Source organism: Rhea pennata, chromosome Z (assembly GCF_028389875.1).
Source record: "Rhea pennata isolate bPtePen1 chromosome Z, bPtePen1.pri, whole genome shotgun sequence".
Taxonomy (NCBI): Eukaryota; Metazoa; Chordata; class Aves; order Rheiformes; family Rheidae; genus Rhea; species Rhea pennata.
In genome coordinates this window covers 37,570,027-37,591,914 of record NC_084702.1, presented here as the reverse complement: position 1 = coordinate 37,591,914, position 21,888 = coordinate 37,570,027, and the positions used below count along the sequence as shown (strand labels likewise).

The window sequence follows — 21,888 nt, the reverse complement described above, 5'->3', positions numbered from 1 at the left end:
GTTGAAACGCTATTAGACTGTAGACCATGTTCTACTAGATTCCCTCTGCCCCAGGAAACCTACTCTGAATTTTGATTACATATTATTTTGTCAATGCAATTATGTCTCAGTAACTGCACCAAAACCCTTTGGTCAAACATTCAGTAACAGTGCAGCTCCACAATGATCAGTGCTGTATGTGTATTGTTAGGACAAAACTTTTTGCAGTAATCCATAAATTGTTTAAAAATCCTGTCAAACTACTACAAGTATTTCACTTGGGGAAAAAAAACAGTACTGGACTGCAAAGTAGTGGGTGCTGCTTTTTCAAGAACGTTATTAATGGGGACAATTTTAGTCTTCTGTGATGGGGAATGACAGGCTGTATGGTTTCTTAAGAACAGAAAATAATTTCTATACTTGCAAGAATTCAATTACTCTACATTAAAGCCACCATGGGGTTACTGTACATTTATACATTAGAAAGTCAGTAAATTATTTTTCTATAAATTAGTCTCTCAAAGCTGACTTTTTTTTTCGTTTCTATTCTGAATGCCAAGCTCCTGACTGCTTTTCCACCACAGAGACTTCATATCTGGATAGCCGACATCTGTAAAAACATTTCTAATGAAAACACTACTAATACAACCCCCTGGAGAAACAAATGAAATGAGATCTAAGTATACAGCCGCCTTCTACAGTTCTGTCTTTAACAATAGCGGGGCTAGTGCTTCCTATCCAAGACTTGACACAGGTCATGATCATTTAGGCACAGCAGTAGCAAAATAAGTAATTGTGTAAATATGTAATAAATGGCATAAATATTTCAGTAGCACTTAGAAGATATGATAGAGGACTTCCATCTTTATTTGTGCAATAAGGTTTATCTTAGTGCATGGAAGGCAAAAGCGTTTAAACTGCGATGAAGGAGAACTGTGGCTTGAATACTTGAAAGCTCAGTGCCAGACATAACATTGCTTCTTTTCTGCAACAGCAATTTCCGAAAGTCCATTAGTGTTGAAAGTGTTGGATAACTGCTAAAATATTATAGTGATAGAGTCACTATAGCTTCACCCCAAAAAACAATATACTGGAAAGATCAATCATGTAACTATATATTTTAATAATCCAGCTTCAAAGCAAAACACTGTTCTTTTCTATTAAAAATAATTTAGTGTCAGATTTCTTTTTTTTTTTTTTCATAGTGAATTCTACTGCTTGAGCTTGAATAGCTAAGAACTTATTTAGGGACAATATTTCTAATGAACTTTCTAGTAACTAGTAGAGGGGAAAGGGTCTTTTTTGTTGTTGTTGTTGTTGCCTCAGCTCTCAAAATCTTAGCTAAAGCTTCATTTGAAGGTCTACAAACAGATTACATGTGCACTTGCTGCTTTACCTTTAAGCCCATACTAGATAATTTCAGGTAACCTCTTGGCAGTTAAGCTCTGTAATATCAACAAGTCCCTGCCAGTGTAACAATAACTAGCACAATGAGAAGGGATCCTCTAGCACAGGATTATCGCACTCAAGAACAGTGTTTCTAGGTATTTTCATATCTGGAGGGAACTACTGATTTTGTGGACAAGTATAGGATGCAACTTCTTAAGTCTCTTTATTCAGAACCAACTATAAGTTCCGGGCCAGAGGACTAGGGAAGATAAAGGCTTGAACTGATTTGTCAATAGAACAAAAACGTCAGTATAACTACTACTATTTATGGGCATTTGGGTTTACACTGCAAGCATACTAGTAAAATTACTTGCTTTGAAGTAAATTACATCAGCTTCCCTAGTGAAACCTGGCTGCATCAAAATTAACAGTTGAGGTCTGCAATGATATCAGCAAGGCCTGGATTCCCCCCCTGCCCTCTGGCCTCCACTGGCCTTTATTTAAATGCATATAGAAGCAGGACTGAGAACTGTAGATGCATTAATTTCCAGTAGGATTTTTATGCTGGATAAATTAAGCTGGTTATCTCATGAATTTGTTTCAAATGACACAACTTTGAAACTTTGTATTTTCTGCAATATTAAACAAAGTTTTTGTTCCAATATTGTTGGAAAAAACGCACAAAATTCCAAGAATACTTAAAATGTGAATTTTATTTAATAACACACCTGAAAAGTCAAAGAATACAAATTTGAAAGATCACCAATTATTCATTATAGCAATTCTTATATTCAACTCAACCATTTTGAGATCTTTAAGTCTAATGCGCCCCCTCGTGTATGAACAAGAAACTACACTGCTAGCAAATCAAGCATTTGAAGAAAAATGGCTTGAGCAAGTTTTCCCTTTGAAATACAAACAGCCTCCTTATTAACTTTATTATAATTGCATATGATCATGCATCAGTGATAAGATATACAGCCATAATATAAAAAAAATTTAAAATTGTCATGTATTTATAAACATGTATTATTCCCTTTGCTATCAGTGGGACCTCTTTTTTTGAAAAAATACAAGTACAACATAAGTGTACAAAGTATCACAAAAGCATTTCTTGTGAAATCTAAGATTGACAAGTAATAATTTTCCACGGAAAAAGATGTTGGTATTTATATGACTTGTTTAAAGCTTTTTCTTGGGGGTCTAAATGAACAGTTTATTACAGAGGAGGCAGGTTAATGGTTAGAGGAAGAGAAACAGTGCAGTTAAGAGGCACACCCAGGTGCAATATAAAATCTATATTCTGTAACTCATCCAAAAAAGGAAGGCAATGCTTAAACAAACAGCTTTGTCATGGAAGTACACTTTTTTTTTTTTTTTTTTTTTTAATGCTTAGAAAAAGGACTTTTTGTGTGGGTAACTTTGCTCAATTTAAAACAAAACAAATCCTAGAAATCTCCCCCCCCCCCCCAATATACAAGATTCAAATGGAAAAACATTTGTTGCAACAGGACAGACATAAACCCCCATTGGTAAGACAGTCCTGTAAGTTTAGGTACATAGCGAGACCCACACATGTTATATTAAAATTACTGAAACTGAGTGAAGGCTGGTATCCAAAACTGTCCTTACTCAACTGTGATTATGCACAAACTAACATTTCTGGTGGATCTCTTCTGGTACTTAACAACTTGATACTTTGTTTATATTTCAACAACTGAAAAGCATACAATTCAAGTGGTATGGAGAAAATACTCTTTGAAATTCAGGTTAGTCACTGTGGATGGGTTAGACCGTGATTAAGGAAAACATCTTTATTTAGAAAAGCTCTTGTTATTTTTATTATGTATGTGTTCAGATTTAAATGAGGTATGTATCTGCACTTAATCAGCACTTCAAATATCTTTCCTCATTAGGAAGGATATCACTGGATCATTAGATACAAGCACGCACAGGTGTATGAATTACAGCTTTACCCCCTCACATGTTCATCCTTACAGGCAGGCCTATGTGCAAAACTGCTAGGAAAAAGGGATGTTGTATTCTTTCTGAAGATCAGATTTAGTTACTCAGTATTTCATGGAGTTTGTCTGATAGATTTTACTTTGAGGTATTCCCCTCCCCCCCCCCCCCCAAATCTTGTCACTGGCTATTATTAAGTTTTCCAAAACCTATGCTCTTAAAAGAATACTAGCTACTGAACTTAGTTATCGTGACTACAGTTGCAGAAGCAAAAATGAAATACCTTGCAATTTGGCAAGAAATGATATTTGTTCAAGTACAGCACTTCAGTTAAGCTAAGGTCAATTTTTCCTAGTTCTGTTGAAGAGCTCTTCTTAAAAAAAAATGTAATAAATTATGACAATATTGAAAAAAACACTTTAGGGCTATAAAAATATTACAAATAAATCCAGCCAGGGTGATGCAAAAAAAGGAGAAAACATTTCAAAGAGTACACAAAATAAATATATATTTACACATATAAATATGAGTATAAAAACACTAAAAAAGCAGCCACCCTCACCCCGTAAAACTTAACTGTGCTTAACCTCGTATGTTGCATATATTTACATTGACTTCAAAAAGGCCAACGACAGTGTGCAAAATCAAGCATGTCCTTACATCTTTGCAGAGTAAGAACTACAGGTTTACAGAATTACTCCGTTCCACCTTAGGCTCTGACTTTTTATAGTTTCCTATATGCTCTTATTAGTGCTGTTCCTTTTTTCAATAGCCTCTCTGATTTGACGATCAAGTTCACTCACAATATGGTCTTCATGATTATATACTCCTGTTCTCAACAGGGTATCCCTCTCTTCTATCAGACGAGATAGATAATCGTCCATGTTCTCATTTAATTTTCTGGAATGAAGATTGTCCACTCTACCAGCAGAATTCTCTCTGGCATCTTGCAATTGCTTTCTTTCTTCTTCTTGTTGCTTTAGCCTGATGTTGATAAAATGGAAGATATCAGAGGATATGCCACATTAGAAACTTTTATTTTCGTAGGAACTCCTGAAGTTACCTATCTCCTGAGAAGTTATTTTTATTAAAAAAAAATCCCTATACTAAAGAAAAATAAATCAGTAAAAGAAACATTCATATAATACCTCAAATATAAGAATACCTAAAATGTAAGAAATACCTCTTTCTTTCCTTAATGCAGCAGTTCTACTTAGAATTAAAGGCTTAAAACAAACAAACAAAAAAGCATGGTGCAGTACAACTATGAGCACAGCATAAAAACCAGGGTATGGTGGCCTTCAGCATAGATTTTCTATAATACAGGACTGTTACATTTTATAGATGGGCCATCTTTAGCTAAGGGACACTAAAGTGTATTCCTTTACCAGACTGACAGCCAATTATAATTTTGATTTAACTGAATCTTCTGATATTTTGAGGCAGGGCAGGGGAAGGGAAATCTTAGAGATGCTTTAATACCTGTTAAGTTCATTTCTGATGTCTTCCAGCTCTTGTCGGTCTGTTTTCCCCAGCTCTTTCTCTTCCGCTGCCAAATAGCGCAGCCTCATGTGCTCCAGCTCTTGTTGCTGCTTTTTAAGGCGAGCCATTGCATTTTCTTGTTCACGCTACGGTAGGAAGGGGTGAAAAGGTAACTCAACTGACTACATGCTTTTATATAAAAATGCTAATTCTATTGACCCACGCAAAACTTCAGGGGCTGAACTCCTGACAATTAAGAAGTCTCCAGTAGTATTAGAAATACAGGAGTTAAAACAGGATGTCTAAGTTGCTGATATCTGTAATACCAATGATTATTGCAATTGTAGCAAACAGCTGTCCCAGCTGGAGCTGGAGCTTTGTCACAGACATCTTCCCATTAACTGAGAAGCAAGAATATGTTTGAAGCTCTTCTACAAACTCTGACTTAGGCCAATAAATAACTTACTTATACTTGTGAAACTGCTCAAGATGCTGAGATTTATCTGGTTGCCATTGCTACACAGTCTTTTAAATTTTAACACTTCTTTTGAGAAATAAGAAACATAAAATGCTAAATAGCTGCACAAAATTTGCATTATTGGCCCTGCATTGCCTAGTGTCAAGAACTATTCTGAAGCTACAATCAAAGTAAGGCTTGAAAAATCTAAAACTATTGTTAGGTTTCCTTTCATGGTTTTCCTACTCTAAATGAAATCTTAGATGAAATCCACAGAATAACTTATCTAACTCACTCACACATTCTAAGTTTAGTTTATTTTGAATGTGATTTTTGCAACTCTAGAAAGACATTACAACAGAACTACAGTTCAAGTCCACTACCACTCGGTGACATTAAAATGTCTCAACTTCAAGAGAAGCCCTTTCTCTTATTTTCTTCCCAGTCATTTTCAATATGCCCTTGTGCCCTGACTCAATACAGTTAGTCTTATACTCAGAGCTAGGAGTCCTGAAGAAAAATGTCACTTGTTCCTGTAGCCTTAAAAAATAAGGCAGCAAGCTACACGAACATCCTGAATTCAGATATAATGTGAAGCGTGCGTTTGGCTTTAATTTGAACAAAATCAATTATTTCACACTAACACAATGTTCATAAGATCAATTTTATATCTGTTCCATATCTGAGTATGTTCATTATACTGCCAACCCAATAACATCTGGAAAAGCCTACTCAAGGCTTTTAGCCAGGTAGTTGTCTGAGTCCCAATTCCCAGACTACATTTAGAGGCCATCTTCTTAAGCACTGCCTGTTGACGATCAGTAAGTAGAAAAAATCTGAAATTCACAAAGAATTGTAATAAACAAAAATTCTAGTAGTTAATGTGAATATAAGTAACCTCAAAATACTTTTTCATACTAAATCCAATACACAAGTCTGGCACATTAAATGTAAAATGCAGTGAGACAGGCCAAGAAGACTGAAGAACAATTTGCTAAAGGGATACGTTCTAATAACAAAACCAGAAGCAGGAATCTTGCCAAAGAGTCTCTACAGCTGATAAATGATCAAAGTGTAAAAAAGCACTTGAGGAAGATAAGGCAACAGTCCCTTTCTCCCTCATCCACCGCAAGAGAACATTCCCATGTGAGGGACACTTTTTATGTGGGACAGGTTTGCAGAACAGTCTCAGATTAAAGTAGAATAGATTTTTAAAAAAGGAATTAACGAATACATATAACAAATAGTAACAAGTTGCTACAGCCAGATGGTATTTATCCAGAAGATTTCAAGAGTTCCAGGGAAATTCAAACACAAAGTTAAAACTAACTAGAGGTGTAATCCATCACTAAAATTGGTGTTGACACCACAGGAATTAAAAACTGTTTTCCCATTTTTTAAAGAGATTTTAAGATGATCCAGGAACTGCCAGTACTTGCTTCCACAGTGGACAAACTAGCTGAAACCATAGTTAAAATTAATTGGCTGTAGGGATCCACCAGGAAGAATGAACTTGGCTGTTGTAAAAAAGTCGCACCTCCAACTAGTCTTAAAATAAAAAAAGCCCTCAAACCACAAACACCAAAAGCTTCATAAAGTTGTCTGTCAGATTAGCAAGTGATTAAAAGATCAGAGGAAGGATGGGTATTGATCATTTTCACAATAGCAAGGAGAGCTCTGCACTCTTTGATAAATTCATACATGAGGCAGTGATTATGGAAGAAGCAAAATTTGCTGCTGATCCAAACTTACTTACTCAGTGTTGTTAAAGTGGGATATTATGAGGAGCAAAATATGAATGAGCTTGGAAAGGAAACAAAATCACGAATACATCCATTGATGGTCGTTAAACATGACAGTCTTAACGCAAACTCTGGCTCATGATGTACTTAAGTAACTGATTGCTGGCATCTGGAGAGTATTCCAAGATGTCCAAGCCTCGTTCCTAGGTGTTATGCATCTCCTGTTGGCCACTGTCAGAGACAGGAATCTGGGCTAGATGGACATTTCACATCAGATTGCCAATTCTTTTCTTTTTGCGAAGAGAGGCAATGGCTGAAAGTCAAAACTAGGAAAATTCCAACTGCAAAGAAGATGCCATTTATTAAAACAATGAAAATTAGTTACTGAAACAATATACCAAACATGTTGGCAGCTTCTTCAATCATGGAACATTTAGAATTACACTAAACATTTGTATTAGAAAAACGCTATAGATCAGGCATAAGTGTTCAAGCAGTATTTAACACAGGAGAATCAGCCAACTTGTATTACCTACTTACAAAATCAGAGAAGCTCACAATAGTGTTCTCTGGTTTCTAAATACCTGAATAAGCAATAACATCCACACAGTAAAGCCAAATTTCAAGCATACAATTTTTGTCCTTTTGCTCGGAAGCAAAACAATGATCTGTGTAGAGTGCAAGCTCCAATCTCCTTAATTGTAGGATGTAGATGCTAAATGTAGGGTAATAAAATAAAATGATAAAGTCTCAAATAGCTTGGTGTAACAACAGTAGCTCCGTTGTTAAATATAGACCAAATTTAAAAATTTCTAATTTCTGTAAATAAAGGTTAAGGAATCTAGTTCTTCAGACTGGGGACCACATGCTTTCCCTGATTAGACTGCAAATTTTTTGAAGAAATTTGCTATAAGTCTCCTTGATGTGAAAACACTAGTGGCTGCATATTCAAATTCTACTTTTGGAATTAACTCATCTAATTCAACCTGCTTTTCCTGTTGACCTTATCTGGCAACAATAAGAGTCTTGTCAGTCCCTCAGAAGTTACTTAATTCAATTTCCAAGCTAAAGGAAGAATACCCCACTAATGTGGAGGATGAGATTATGACATCCTTCTCTTAGTTGAGGCCGTAATTTGGATTTTTTATAGAAGACGGGAGGTCTAAATGTCTTTTTCCTCTTCTATCCTGGCTAGCTCTATTAATTTGTACATATGATTAGCTCTAGTTCAATGAACTGTTCTGGATTATGAGAACAGAATGAATTTCTTTAAGAAATGTCCCTTAGCTCTGTAGTCCAGTTAATTCATGCTCTAAGTGTGCTCTGTTTAAAACTGTCATAGGAAGCTAGGGCATTAACAGGAGTTTATCAAGTTTGTTTATCTCAGTAATTCTAGGAGACATGTTTTTCTGAAAGTAGGTTCTGGGGAAAACGATCTGAAAACTAACTACCGGAAAACTGATACGGAGTAGCACTCACAAGGAGTGGGGCAAGACTTTAACACGGCAGGAAAGAAAATAAGACATTTTACCTACTATTTAAACAGAATATAATGAGGCACAGAATAAACTGAAACCACTACGCAGCTGCAACTCTATTGAATAGAAATATTCTAATTCAGTTCTTAAGTTTGAAGAATCTATTCTCCAATTGAATAAGAAGGTAAAATTTTGCAAGAGTGTTCTTATAGTTGCATCTTCAAGGAAGAGACAGAATGGTACCTTGGCCATAAGCAGCACCCAGGCATAGAAATCTTGTGATAATTTGCTACCTTGCTATTTGAAGCAGGAAAGTTCAGTGATCCAGAGGCTTCTGCTGTTTGGCAGCATGCCCACAGTGTCAGATTGACAGCAAAAAGGGTATTTAAAACAAACTCTGAAAGAAAACAGTGCACATTTGAAGTATATATACTGAACACTAATGGAACATCTTAAGCTCAGTCAAATCAGGAAGAGGATAGAAAACTCCTACTTTTTTTCCCCCCCCATCTGAAAGGATATCAGTTGGTTCTTTCATGCCTTCATTGAACAAACTAGTTTCAGAACCACAAGTTCCTTGATGAAGAAACACATCTAGTGAAATTCAATGTCAGGAAGGAAAGGACAAAAGAGGGAACAATGCTAAAGCCAATAACAGATGAAGGAAAAGCAAGACTGACCTTCTGCAACTTTTGTTCACTGCCTGTTCATCTTGAGGTTTCTCTCCTGGAAGAAAGTCTAGAAATCTCCAGTGTTGAGCACCCTCAGCAGTGCTCACAATATCCCCACACTTACAGAGAAATAAGGTGGATGCAGACTACCAAGTGCTCCTTTTCTTCACGAAGGACAAAAACTACTATCAGGATATTTTGTTTTTAAAGGTAACACTGGATAGGACTTCCTTTCAGATTATACTTCTAATATAATCACATTTATGTGGTCTAAGTGCATAAGCAAAGTTTAATATCATTATGATATACACATGACATATTTGGCATTATTTGGGAAAGAAGCAGATTAATTCTAGTCCTATAACAATGAAAAGGGAGAATTTCTGTAGCATCTTAAAAGAATAATATGATATTTAATAATGAAATATTGAATAAATTAACATTTTTTTTTCCTGAGGTAAGCTTCCCTTAACATCAGGTTTGATACCAGTCTAATTCAGAGACATGAAAGCAAGCAGGAAGGGATCATTTATGATGGTTCCAGTGTGTAATTTAAGTTATAAACTTAGTATTATGTGACTTTAAAATGCATTTCCCAACATTAGTCTTTGACTTCTTTAAAAGTCTGTCATAACAGTTTATAGGGTGAATAATAACAAACTTGCTCTATGTATAACATTCATAGCAGAGCAGTAGAAATGCATTTCCCAATAATCCACCAATATAAGAAGATGGCAAAGAATTTACATTTGTTTGATAAGAAGTGAGGTGCACCAATTTAAAAATTATATACAATTTTGTTTTGACTTGTTCAGAGACCATAAAAAGACTGTCTTTTTTTAGGGCAGGAGAGAGGGAAGGATTTCTTACTCATCATGGTGATGAAACCAGTGCCACTTTAGAGAGAGTCTTTAAAAAAAATCATTGGGCAACCAGTGGTGGTTTTTTTGGTTTTGTTCTTTTTTTTTTAAAAAAAAATAAAGAACCACAAAAACAGAGGAGGTACTGAACTCCATTGCATAAAAGTACTTAAAATTATCAGAATTTACTGAGAGATCTTGCAAAAATGAAAGAGAACAATATCAACAAAACACTTGTGTAGACTTATAGTATTAATAAAAAAGAAGTCCAGCACTTTTAGTCTCACTAACAAAATCTTCATTTCATTCTTTATAGACTTTGCTTAAAAACACACATATAACTGCATACAAAGTGTTTTCACATGTATCTCAGTTTGCACATGAGTTCATACATACACACACATTTAAAATTCTTATAGTGAAGGCTTTCTGTATGATGTAGACATACAGTTTTTCCAGAGAGAATATGCGTGTGTGTTCTAGAATTTTACATTTTAAAATTCCAGAATCAGAAGCTGCTAGACTAAAGACAGCTATTTTGATAGGAGATTAACAAAGCTTTTTTCCCCCTTATTAATTTGATACCCTTGCCATCCTTTTCTTACAACTCTAATCAAACAAATCAAAGCCAAATCAATCCAAACAATACCTTTTAAAAATCAAAGAGGCACATACTAGTTATCATATCATTGACTTTGATATTTTACTATTTTCCCTCATTAGTTTGCATCTCAGTAATATAAGTGTTTGAGAACATGAGCATCATTTTAGAAGTTTGCATGGTGGAACCTTCAATCATGTTTTGAAGCCTATGGTACTATAGAAATACTGGGATTAAATAGAAATTAACCCCTAATGAGAAAGGGGGGGGGGAACAATTATAATCAGATGGTAAAAGAATCCTTCTATGCCACCAGGTGCTCTAGCTAAGAGGCTCTTCAATCAAGGAAGCACAATCTTTATTTTGCCATAGCTGCCTATAAATCCAAAAGGGAGATGTAAACATACATACAGTAGACTAAACAATGGCTAAATAGCAGCCACTATTCACTCTCCCACTCACACATACCATGCAAGTCTGTGGGAAAAACTTACGATTGAAGCTAAGGAACTCAAGTAAAGTTTTCTGAAAATAACCCAGAGCTGACAAGTCAGTAGGGGGGCCTGGATGGTTTCAAGACACAGTTTTTAACCAAGACTTGGACCTCCAACTGTTTTTTTTCCCCCTTTCTTTTCTTTTTTAAACAAAGATTTACATCCCATCTTTGGCTAAATTACTTCTAAATTAATCAAATTAATTACTGTGTAGATAAACAGGAGGCTGGACCAAGAAAGAATGAATGTCATCCAGCCAGTAAGGTCCATGTGGTATTAAACAAAAGCATCAGTGCTGCTTTGAACATATTTGTAGGGTACAAATACAGTAAAAGACTTAAAGCAAACAAAACCAACCACTTTCCCCTGGAACACTGAATAACATATGCGTGTTATTTTCAGATTATTTTCGTTTTCTAGATTGTGTAACAGATATTAGCTACCAAAAGTTACATTTCTCTTAGCTTTGGTGCTTGTTTTAAAAAGCTATTTCTTATAATCAAACAGCTACTACGTTTTGTATCTCAAACCTCTATAAGCATGCGTACAATCTTGTGTAGGTAGTTTAATTGCTCTCTGTAACAATGCTCAAATACATAAAGCTATATAGGTCTCATCTGTGTAGCATCTACAGGTCTCCTAGCCAGCAAATCTTAAACGACAAAGTTCTTCATACCTTTAAAAATAATAAAAACCTATCTGGGTGCACATAAATATGTGGATAACTTGTTGAAATTTTTGTCTTCCTAAAGCTGCACAGGTGTTTGATAAATAAATGATTAATACAATGGGCAGAGAAAAAGAGGAGAAGAAAGAAATGAGCTGGGTTACATTATTGTAAAGCCTACAGTTTTTCAATCAGCTTTATAAACTGTGCTAACTTCTGTGCTTCAGTAACAGGGGTGTGAGCATGATATGCAAATGTTCTAGTGTTCTTCTGGGCTTTTTCTGGTAACGGCTGGTGCTGCATTTAACGTTCAAAATACCAGACATGGAGAAGTTTAGAGCTCTTTCTGTTAACAGTCCCATAGTTTTCTAAGTTATATAGTGCATATCTCATTCTACAAAATATAAAAGCACCACAGATGTGTGCTAACAACTCATTCTAAAGTAAAAGGAAATTTTTTAATTAAGGAAACATTGACTTTTATGGTTGCAAGTCAGAAGAGCATTTTACTAAATGCTTAGCCTGTAGATTATGCTTCTTTAATTCACAAATTGACTGTACTAGGTCACCTTTGAGTAATGGAAATCTCTGTTTAAACATTTTTTTGGCAATGGGCACAAAGCATTAGATCTCATTTCCAAGACTTACCAGCTGGGTTTTGTCATTAACATTTATTAACAATCTAAGATATGGCTTTCAGCGTCTAATCCTCACTACACAAATGTTTTGTATAGTTCTCTAGAGGGCTTTGGTGTGACAAATTACTGGCACAGATTACAACCCTGTGGCTATTCACCAGAGGCAATGCAAAATTAACATGGTACTAATCCAATTTAAACAAGGAATTGGTCAAACTATGTGCAATTGCACAAATCATCTGAACTAAAGCAGATCTAGAATTCCTGGAGAAAGTTTCCAAATTTCTATTTAAAACACAGTAAATGGCTGCCTGATCACCTCTGCTTTAACTTTTACTTGGCTCTTTAAAGTCATTTAAATCCTTTATTGATAGAATATGATGAAGCACAGGAGTATAAAAATACAAGAGCCCACCTTTACATTAAAGAACAATCCCTTTAAAAGATGTAGGTAGCATAATTTACTGTACATGCCAACTCACTTTCATGCTTCAGGCCATAAGTCTCAGCAAGAGTCAGCTGAAATCATCTGCCTTTGTTACTAAATTCAGACTGCCAGATCTATTGTGATGAAATTTATAATAAAAATCCGATGGTGATACATACTTAGTGTTGATCTGGCAAGCAACAGGCTTTTCCTTTATTCTACACAGATTTTTTTTAAAAAATATGGCATTAAGAAAAAACTAGTTTGGCCTTTTCATGGCTGCTTAAATAAATCTTATCCTTCTGATTAAGGGAATATGTTTCTCTTTCTAACAACTTTGTTAAGCATAGGTATTTCAGAAATTGGAAAGGACAACTCATGACTCCCTTAATTAATAGTAAAAAAAAAACAACAACAACAAAAAAAAAATATTTGAAGACAGCAAATAAAATTGAGTTTAATTTCATAGTTAATAGTCACTGTATAGTGTTTACTTTCTTTAAAAGAAATGTTAAAAAGTAATGATCAATCAGAAAACAGAGGTGTAGCTTCCTACTTTCTGCAAAGATAAAATTCTAAAACTACGAATGAAGTAGGACCTATAATTCTTTAAAAAGTTTTTCATCAAGCAGAAAGTAAGTGTGAAGTCAGGTAAGTGTTTACTTAACTTGAATTCTGAAGCTTTAGGCCTGTGTCAAGGTTTGTTCAGCAACAGAGTTTAATGATTTACTCATTTGTTCATCATGGCCAATGAAAATGCTGCCAGTTTAAGTATATTATTTAACTAGTGTTTACTATAATTCCTGAAGGGTAGATGATGACAGGAAACAAAGGCATATGCATTCAGTGTGGATGAAGCTGCTACTACTACAAGTTTGAAGAATGTATTTTAAAGCCTCATATATGAGCTCTATTAAAACACAGCAGTTAGAGCATACTGTTTTATTATTGAAAATTAGATTTTCAAAAGTAGGAAGTAATCTGCAATTTTGATTATTGCAAGTTTACCTATTTTTAAAGAATTCAGCATGTTTTAAAGTATTTTTAAAAGCTTTTTGTTTTTAATATTCTTTACTCATTTTACAAATAAAATACAAAACAATTAAGACTGCAGCTGACTAGGATGTAGGGGGCATATGGCAGTTATCAGCATAGGTCAGAACTTCTAATTTTATCTCCCAAAAGAAAAACCTCATCTCAAGCAATAGCTTAAAATTTCATTTCTGAAGTGAGCTATTTAGGAAAGTCTGATCAATTATTTGATGGGAAAAAAAAAACCCAGAAAAACTACACTATTAGGATGAAAATCTCTAATAACATACAGTAATCATAAGCGGCTTCCAACGCTGCACTAAGTTGGCTGTCTCATGACAAAAGAAAAAGACCAGCATACCTGCTTTAACCTCGCGAGTTCTTTCAAAGCCCTTGCCCATTGCTGTTTGTAGTGGAGTTTTGACTTGGTAGCTGACTCCAACTTTCTTTCAAGTTCAACCTAAAAGCAATTAAAATCATATCAGCTGAAGCAATAACAGCAGTAACAATCACTGAAGGATGTATATATACAAAGGGTCTGGTTTAAGAAAAGTGTTTATGTAGTGTAATATACAACATCATCTAAAGCTGTTATATAATGTAACATAAATATTATGGCACATGAACATTTTCTTGTTTAAAATATAGCCTTATTTTTACTGGATAGCAGTCTATACAAAAAGGAAAAGATTAGATTTTAGCACTAAATCTGCTGATGTAACCTTTTAAATTTAAGAATCTCAAATTAGTAAAACTTCCTGACCCTCCCTTCCATTTTTTTCATATAGCAAGCCTATAAACTCTAATTTAACAGGAACACTAATAGACAAGTCTTGCTTTTAAAGGTATGTGGATATTATTTTCCCCTGGAACTAATGCAAGATATCTATTTCAGAGAAAAGAATGTGGCACTTACCTGTTCAACTCATTTTTAAGATCTATGTATATATTGCATAACTCTGTTCTTACTGTCTAAATAGTAAATCTTTAAAAAAATTGTTAGGCACTTTTGGACAGAAATAATTCATTGTGCTTTTTGCAAAAGAAAAATTCTGTTTCAGTTGGATGCCTTTTAATATTAAGTACACAGAGCATGATAACCTGAAAAATGAAACATTCCTATCAACAAGTCTGAAAGAGTGACTTTTTTTTTTAATCAGACAAAATCTATTTACTGTTACATTTGGCAAGATCTTGAAACAGATGTTATCAAAAGAAAAAAACACATCTAACAAAAATAAATAGTCTAATAATATAACTAAAGTAAGAGTTTTAAAAAGTCTGCAGAGACAAAAACATTTTGAATCATCTGCTTGTACTATTGTTAGAAATGACTCAAGCATATAGTAACATGCAGACTGGCTGTATAACTGAGTGCATTTTTTTGCCAAAAGATCTGGCCTAATTTTTAAAAAAATATTCTGCGAACAGTTTAACTCAAAACTCTCAATAATTGTGGACACAAAAATTGTGGGCGCTTATGTGGTCTAAATTAAGTAGAATATCCTCTACTGAATGTGTCCATGGTTTCCAAAAATACAACTTAAGATGGGGATTCTGTTCCATTGATATGTAACACAATCTCTTTTTTTTTAGAAATACTTAAACAAAACCAGACCACACCCCCAAACATATAATGGTATATCAGTCTAAATTAACCCTCACAAGAAAACAAGAAATTCTTATTTTTTACTTAATTTTATGAACCGATTGCTTGATAGTCCCCAGTATAAATAATGGAGGTAGTCATTTAAATAAGTAGGTTAGGTTTTTTCCTTCCTCATCTGTTTCAAAGTCCTGCAATTTCCTCTATGCATATAAGGCAACTGTTGACCTTAGGTGTCTCTGAGTGCTTACAAACTGAAGAAATTGTTGGGAAAAGTAAAACAAAATGGACAAATTAACCAGGTTAATCATGAAAGACTATTCTTACACCTCCTTTACCAACGAATGGAACACTGTGCCAGTTTTTAAAGACTAGAAAAATTCAAGGTACCTTTTCTAAAGTGAGAAGATTTATTTCTGATTGTAGACGAATTTCTGGTTTGCAACTTTGTTGTTCTTTGTACTGCTGGAACTCCTTCTCCAAAGTTTTATACTTATTTTCTGCTTCATAAAGCTGCATTAAAAATATCCAGATATCTAAATAAGTTAACAGAAAAATCCCATACACAAAGAACTCTGTTACAGAACTTGCTAGTCCTTGAACCAAACATTTTATTGTCAATTACCTGACATAAAACAGACACTGAAAACCACACATTCATAATTAATGATTTCTTGATGATGCACACAGCAATGCTTTAATAAGAAGAATTTTGAAGGGGGCCCTTGCTTTATTACTGGAAAGAAAAACAAGTCTTTCTTCCCATAATGAGATTAAAGTTTATAAACACTGCTGTTTGCATTTCTAAAAGGAGACTTGCAAAAGAAACACAGAAAACAAAACTATTCAGATTTACATACATAGCAGCTTTTAAGAAAGCCCACTTTTATCTGCTACATTAAATTTTTATTACTGACTCAGTTCCACCAACATAACTTGTTTAGGAATGTCTGGAAGAGGAAACAACTAATACTTTGTACAGCCAAATAATGATTTTTAAAAAAATGCTGAAGCAGAAAGGCTTCAGTGACTAATGACTTAAAGCTATGTACCTCTGCCCTCACAGTATACTTCTGCATTTGAAGATACCAAAAAAGACAGAGCTTGGCTTCTCATCTTAAAAATAAGAAACTTGAAAGATGGTTTCTTGCCAATACATTACATTATTTTGCTCTAAAGAAACTATGCAAGTCAAATGTTTAAATAGCTAACATTTTCAATATACCAGGTTAATAAACTAAGAAAACATCCAATAAAAAAGTTCTAAGAGATAGAGTACCTTATGTTCTTCCTCTATTAAATATTATTCAATTACAAAGCCCTTATTATACTTGATGGAATAGATGCCATTATAAAACCAATATGATTTCAACTGTTCTTAATTTCTAGCAGTATAGTATTAGGGACAACACAAAAATATTATTAGGCAGCAAGCTTAAAATGAGCAAAAGGAAGCTTTTTTTCAAATATACAACACATTGTAGAACTCACTTTCACAGGATGTTGCAATGCTAAGAATATAAATTGTTTTTAAAAGGGATCAGACACGAGGAATACTTTCACTGATGGCTAGTAAATACAAAGTGCAGCCTCTGGCTTATGGTATAAGTGATGGTTTTGGTGAATATCTCAAAATGCAGTTTTCTACTTGTCCGATTTCCTATTTTCTTCCCCTCAAAATTCAGTCATTGCTACAACACAGTGCTGGACTAACTGAATCATTTGTCTGATACAGTATGTTTGTTTTTAACAGGGCATTTATGATGGTAGTGGGAGGCAAAAGAATGAATTTAGGAGATGAGTCCAAGGCAGGTGGTGGCATTTGGTTGTTTGAGTCTGAAGAACTTTCCTATCTTGTCTGGACTGATACAGAATTATTAGCTGCCAACACATCTGTGATGCAGAACTGACCCACTTGTCACTTTGAAGTGGCTTGTGTTTTGCTGTTTGAAACTGCTTATATAAATTTAATGATTGTTCAGTGAAAAAACTAAGATTAGCATCTCCTAGATTGGCAGCATTTTCTTTCTATTTTGTGGCTGTATTAGAAAACTTCACTGTATTGTAGTTAACATATGTTGACATGAAAAGAAATAGCTTAATATTAGTGTTTAATATTAAACTAAGAAAAATACAGCTCTTCCCAATACAAAAATATTCCCTTAGCAGACACAGTTCTTCAACTAGTCAAAGCTACTATGGGATTACCAACAGCTCTCCTATTAGAAATGAAAAACACTACAGCAAATACCTCACTTACTTACATAACCTAAGTACTTTGAAAAGTTTTTAAGTATTATTAAAATTTTATGTACTTACAACATTTATGCACTTAATTTGTTGTTAACTGCTCAGGAAAGCTATACTAAGTTTTAGAAGTTAAGCTATGTTTTAACATTCAAAAAAAACAGCTGTCTTTTCATTAATTCAAAGGGTATTTCAGAAGACCAAAGCAAATATGATCTATGTTCTTCTGTTTACTCCAAGTACTACTATGAACAGAAGATCATAATATCAAGATAAATTTTTCCCAGTAAAAAGATGATAGATTTTTTTTTTACAATGGAATTTACATAATGAATTACCCAGTCAAGCTACTTAGATATTTCACTAATAAATTGCTAAATTTACTGAATTACCAAAATGTATAATGCAGTTCAAAGCACAGCTTCTACATGTATTATATACTTGTAGCTGCAGTTTAATTTTTAGCGTTAAAAACAAAAACAAAACCAGAACAAAACAAAACAACCAGCCATGGAATTGCAAAATGGCCCTGCTGCTTTGTAACACTGACAGAGATGGATCCCAGCATGAGACTCACTGAATAACTGGAGATCAAAATATTCACTACAACATTGCACAAATGAGCTTGCCTCAAATCAATGCTCAATTTCACATGCTTACTAAAAAATAAATAAATGATTATTTAGGAAGAGAGGGAAAAGAAAAGAAAAAAATTTAAATGCACTTACCTGCTGCTGTAGGCGAAGCTTGTCTTCTTCTAGCTGTTTGATTTTTGACCGTTCCAGCTCAACCTGATGTGCACATTCTTCTTTGGCTCGCCGTACAGAATCCTGTAACTCCTGCATATTTCGCTCATGCTCTGCTAGTAACTCCTTCTTCACTCTTTGAAGCTTAAAAATGACACATAATTAAGTTATATTATTCCATCAGTAAGAGAGCTTTCTTTTATATATTTATGATAGAAAAACTTATCAGATTTAGAAATTAAACAACAGAAATTCATTTGATACCTATATATCTTATGTATCCTCCTATGTTGCCTTTTAATCTAACTAATAACCTGCCAGTTACTATATTTGGGCCACAAATATACTTGTTTAACTATTATAAAAAATGAAGCCACCTGTATCCCTCACCTAAATTTCTAAATGAGATTCCTAACTGAGAGAACATATATAGATATATATAAAAAATTACAGTTATTTGGTTAAAAAACTACACTTTCCCCTTCTATGTAGAAACAACAGTGAAGTCACAGCTACAGCCAAGACAACATCTTCAGCTTAGTAAGATACCATTCTTCAAAATGAGCGTACTGACAGCATTTCTCATTGAGCTAAACAAGAAAAAAAAAAGAGTCCTTGACACATTTTAACTTTCTAGAAGGATGTTAGTGGCCTGGATAATTGCTAGTTGAACAAAAATCTCCTTAAATTGCCCATTTCTTAAACCATGTAATTGCTGAATGAATTCTAAATCATTTTGTCTAGACACTTCTGGAATCCTGAATGAATACTCATTATCTCTAAGCGTTCAAAAAAATCTAACTAAATCTAGAGAAATTTTTGAGACAAACATGTTTGAGATTCAAAATAAATATTTTTACCCAGAAATGCATTCAGCCAAATGTGATCACCAGATATTTTGCATAGAAGTTAAAGGTAAAGTCAGGAGTGATTTACAGTGCAAACTGTATCTTCAGTGGTAGAAAGACAGCCCCAGTGCAGAACAGGACACAGGCAGAGCAAGCCAATCCTGTGTTGGGAGCATTCTTAATTTGATTTACAAGCTCAGAAGGAATTAATATGATAAAAAAGACTATTACCCAAGCTGCAGGAGTAAAAATATAATTTACTGAAATGACAATCACTGTAGCAGCCCACCTATAAAATTATGAGAGTGTTCCGGAGTAGGAAAATGGGAAGTTTCTTTTCTTCTATTCTCTTTTCGTATGACTAGCTTTCCCCAAACTCCCATCCTGTTTCCTCGTCTTGCCCCCCTAGATGTAGGGTGTGCACTAGAATCCAGGAGTGGGGTGGCTACTGCTTTCTCCCTTGTCCTCCTTGGTCCTGCCACTACTGAAGAACATAAGAGTTTGCTGAATTTTTATTTTAGTAAATATGCACAGCTGTAACAAATACTTGGCTACAAAGTAGTGCTCATTTTTGTATCAATGTGAATGCATAAAAGCTGAAATAGCTGCATGGGTCACTAATAATGTTTGTGTGCTGTCTTATGTGAAAAAGCAGAAAAACTTTATAGAAATACCTCATGCAACTGCAGTGTTTAAAAGACCAAACATTTTTTTTTTACCTCTGATTCTGCACTATAAAGCTGTCGCTCTCGCTTATCTAGATCTCTCAAGGTTTTCTGAAGTTGTTCTTCCAAAACAGTGTATTCTGCTACCTTAAAAAAAAATTACTTTTTTTTAGTCTTTTCCTGCAATAAAAATAATCTTTTAGGGAAGCAAAGAATCTAAATTTTAAAACTGGTTTTTCAATTTTGTTATGATATAAAATATGTGCAATATTAGATTCAGAACTATATTATATAAAATAAGTCTCCAAGTCTTAATGATGAAGTTATGGCAGAAATCCTTTACTTCTAATACAATACAGGCTCAGACATATGAACAGGTTACCATGAACTAGTTGATCTGTAGAGAAAATGCTTTTTGACCATGCAAGTGAAAAGCAATTAAAGAGCCCCCAAAGAAAGAAAACTAAACTAAAGGATTTATAACAAGGATTCTGTCCAGATATTATTACAAAAGGTAGACAACATAGAAGTTTCTAATTGAACACTAAATGACATGTACCACCAGTCTTTGCTTTGAAATGAAGTAAATCAAATAGTTTCTATCATTACGGGCAACCTTACATTTTTTTGTATTCTTAGGGCTAGGAACATATATACTGATACACATACTGTTATGACAAACCCTTTGTTTTATCTTTTAGTTACTAAATATCTTGTTTGATTTCATAGCAGTCTGGTATTTATGATGAGACTTTTAGTGATTATAAGAATTAGTTTCTTACCTTTTTCTTCACTAATGCTTCTCTCTCTTTATCTCTTTTCTTCCATTCTTCTGCAAGTGCTTGCATATGGGCCATTTCTTTCTTTTTAAGCTTTTAAAAGCAAAAAAACCAACACCCTCCAAATGGTTGAAAGCACAAAGCTAGTTATCAAGAAGTTAGAAACTCTCAGAAATACAAGAAGCTACCAGAAACCACATTTTCCTAGATCCATATAGCATGTTTTAGCATGTGCAGACCTTATAGAGAAAGTTGCAACTATAAAGGAGAGAACACTGAGAGAATTAAGCCTTGAGTAGTGAAATAAAAAAGAAAACTTTAAATTTAACACACTGACATACTGTAACTCAAGGTTCAGTTCTGATATTGAAACATCCTCTATTTAATTATGCTCAATAGCATAATATAGCATACTTCTCACATACAATATTAAAAACTAAGATGCAAAGTCAGCCTAAATTTGAGAAGAATATCCTAATTAAATAGAAATTATAGTCTCAATATCTTTCAGAAAGAAATATGCGACCCTTTGTAAGAATGGCCAACTTCACTTTAAGAACAACATTCATAGTATAAACAGAATTACTTCAACAGTGGAAAGACGACAGCAGATTTCGACTGAGAATAAAAGAAACACAACATTAGTATTTAATAGTAATAATCTGTATCTTGGGTTTCTATTACATTCATAAATTGAGAGGAATATTCTGTATTTTAATTCTTGGTGCCTATTTCAGTCACTTAATAAACAGTAAAGAGTTGGCATTTTTCCTTAAGACTATGGAAAACATCTCTTAAGTTTATATATTCTGCACAAGCCACAGCATTTCTTTTTTGAAAGAGTGGCAAAGTTCTAGAAAAAATAATCTGCAGTTAATATGCCTCCCGCTAATCTTGCTAAAGCTTCTCCAAGAAGTCCTGCAATATAGAAAATAGAAGAAAAAAAAGACTAAAAACCTGATTTTCAAAAATGTCTTCTTGCATTTCCTTCCACATTTCTAATTCCAGTGCTGCTTTGTACTCAAGAGTTTCTCGAGGTTCTGGCTGGATTTCTGGAGCACGAGGCTGAGGGACATGCTGCTGTTGACCAGCACCTATACACTGATCGTAACAACAAT

The 21,888-nt window shown here is 34.1% G+C and overlaps 1 protein-coding gene across 6 annotated transcripts in view; it reads right to left on the bottom strand.

The window, feature by feature from the left end:
• Positions 1-2,063: 2,063 nt before the first annotated feature.
• The window catches only part of CEP120 (centrosomal protein 120), a 38,136-nt gene continuing 18,311 nt past the window's right edge, over positions 2,064-21,888 (bottom strand). For 3 of the 6 annotated variants that reach the window (XM_062600201.1, XM_062600202.1, XM_062600204.1), the window contains 8 exons: positions 21,728-21,871; positions 20,774-20,863; positions 20,046-20,138; positions 18,461-18,622; positions 15,876-15,998; positions 14,241-14,339; positions 4,813-4,958; positions 2,064-4,314 (listed from right to left, as the gene is read on the bottom strand). In XM_062600201.1, coding sequence (XP_062456185.1) covers positions 4,065-4,314; positions 4,813-4,958; positions 14,241-14,339; positions 15,876-15,998; positions 18,461-18,622; positions 20,046-20,138; positions 20,774-20,863; positions 21,728-21,871 — 1,107 coding nt within the window. In that variant the 3' untranslated portion in view covers positions 2,064-4,064. Of the gene's footprint in view, positions 4,315-4,812; positions 4,959-7,025; positions 7,353-8,782; positions 8,887-14,240; positions 14,340-15,875; positions 15,999-18,460; positions 18,623-20,045; positions 20,139-20,773; positions 20,864-21,727; positions 21,872-21,888 lie in introns of those variants that run through there. The other 3 variants (XR_009961232.1, XR_009961231.1, XM_062600203.1) reach the window with 3 other exon arrangements.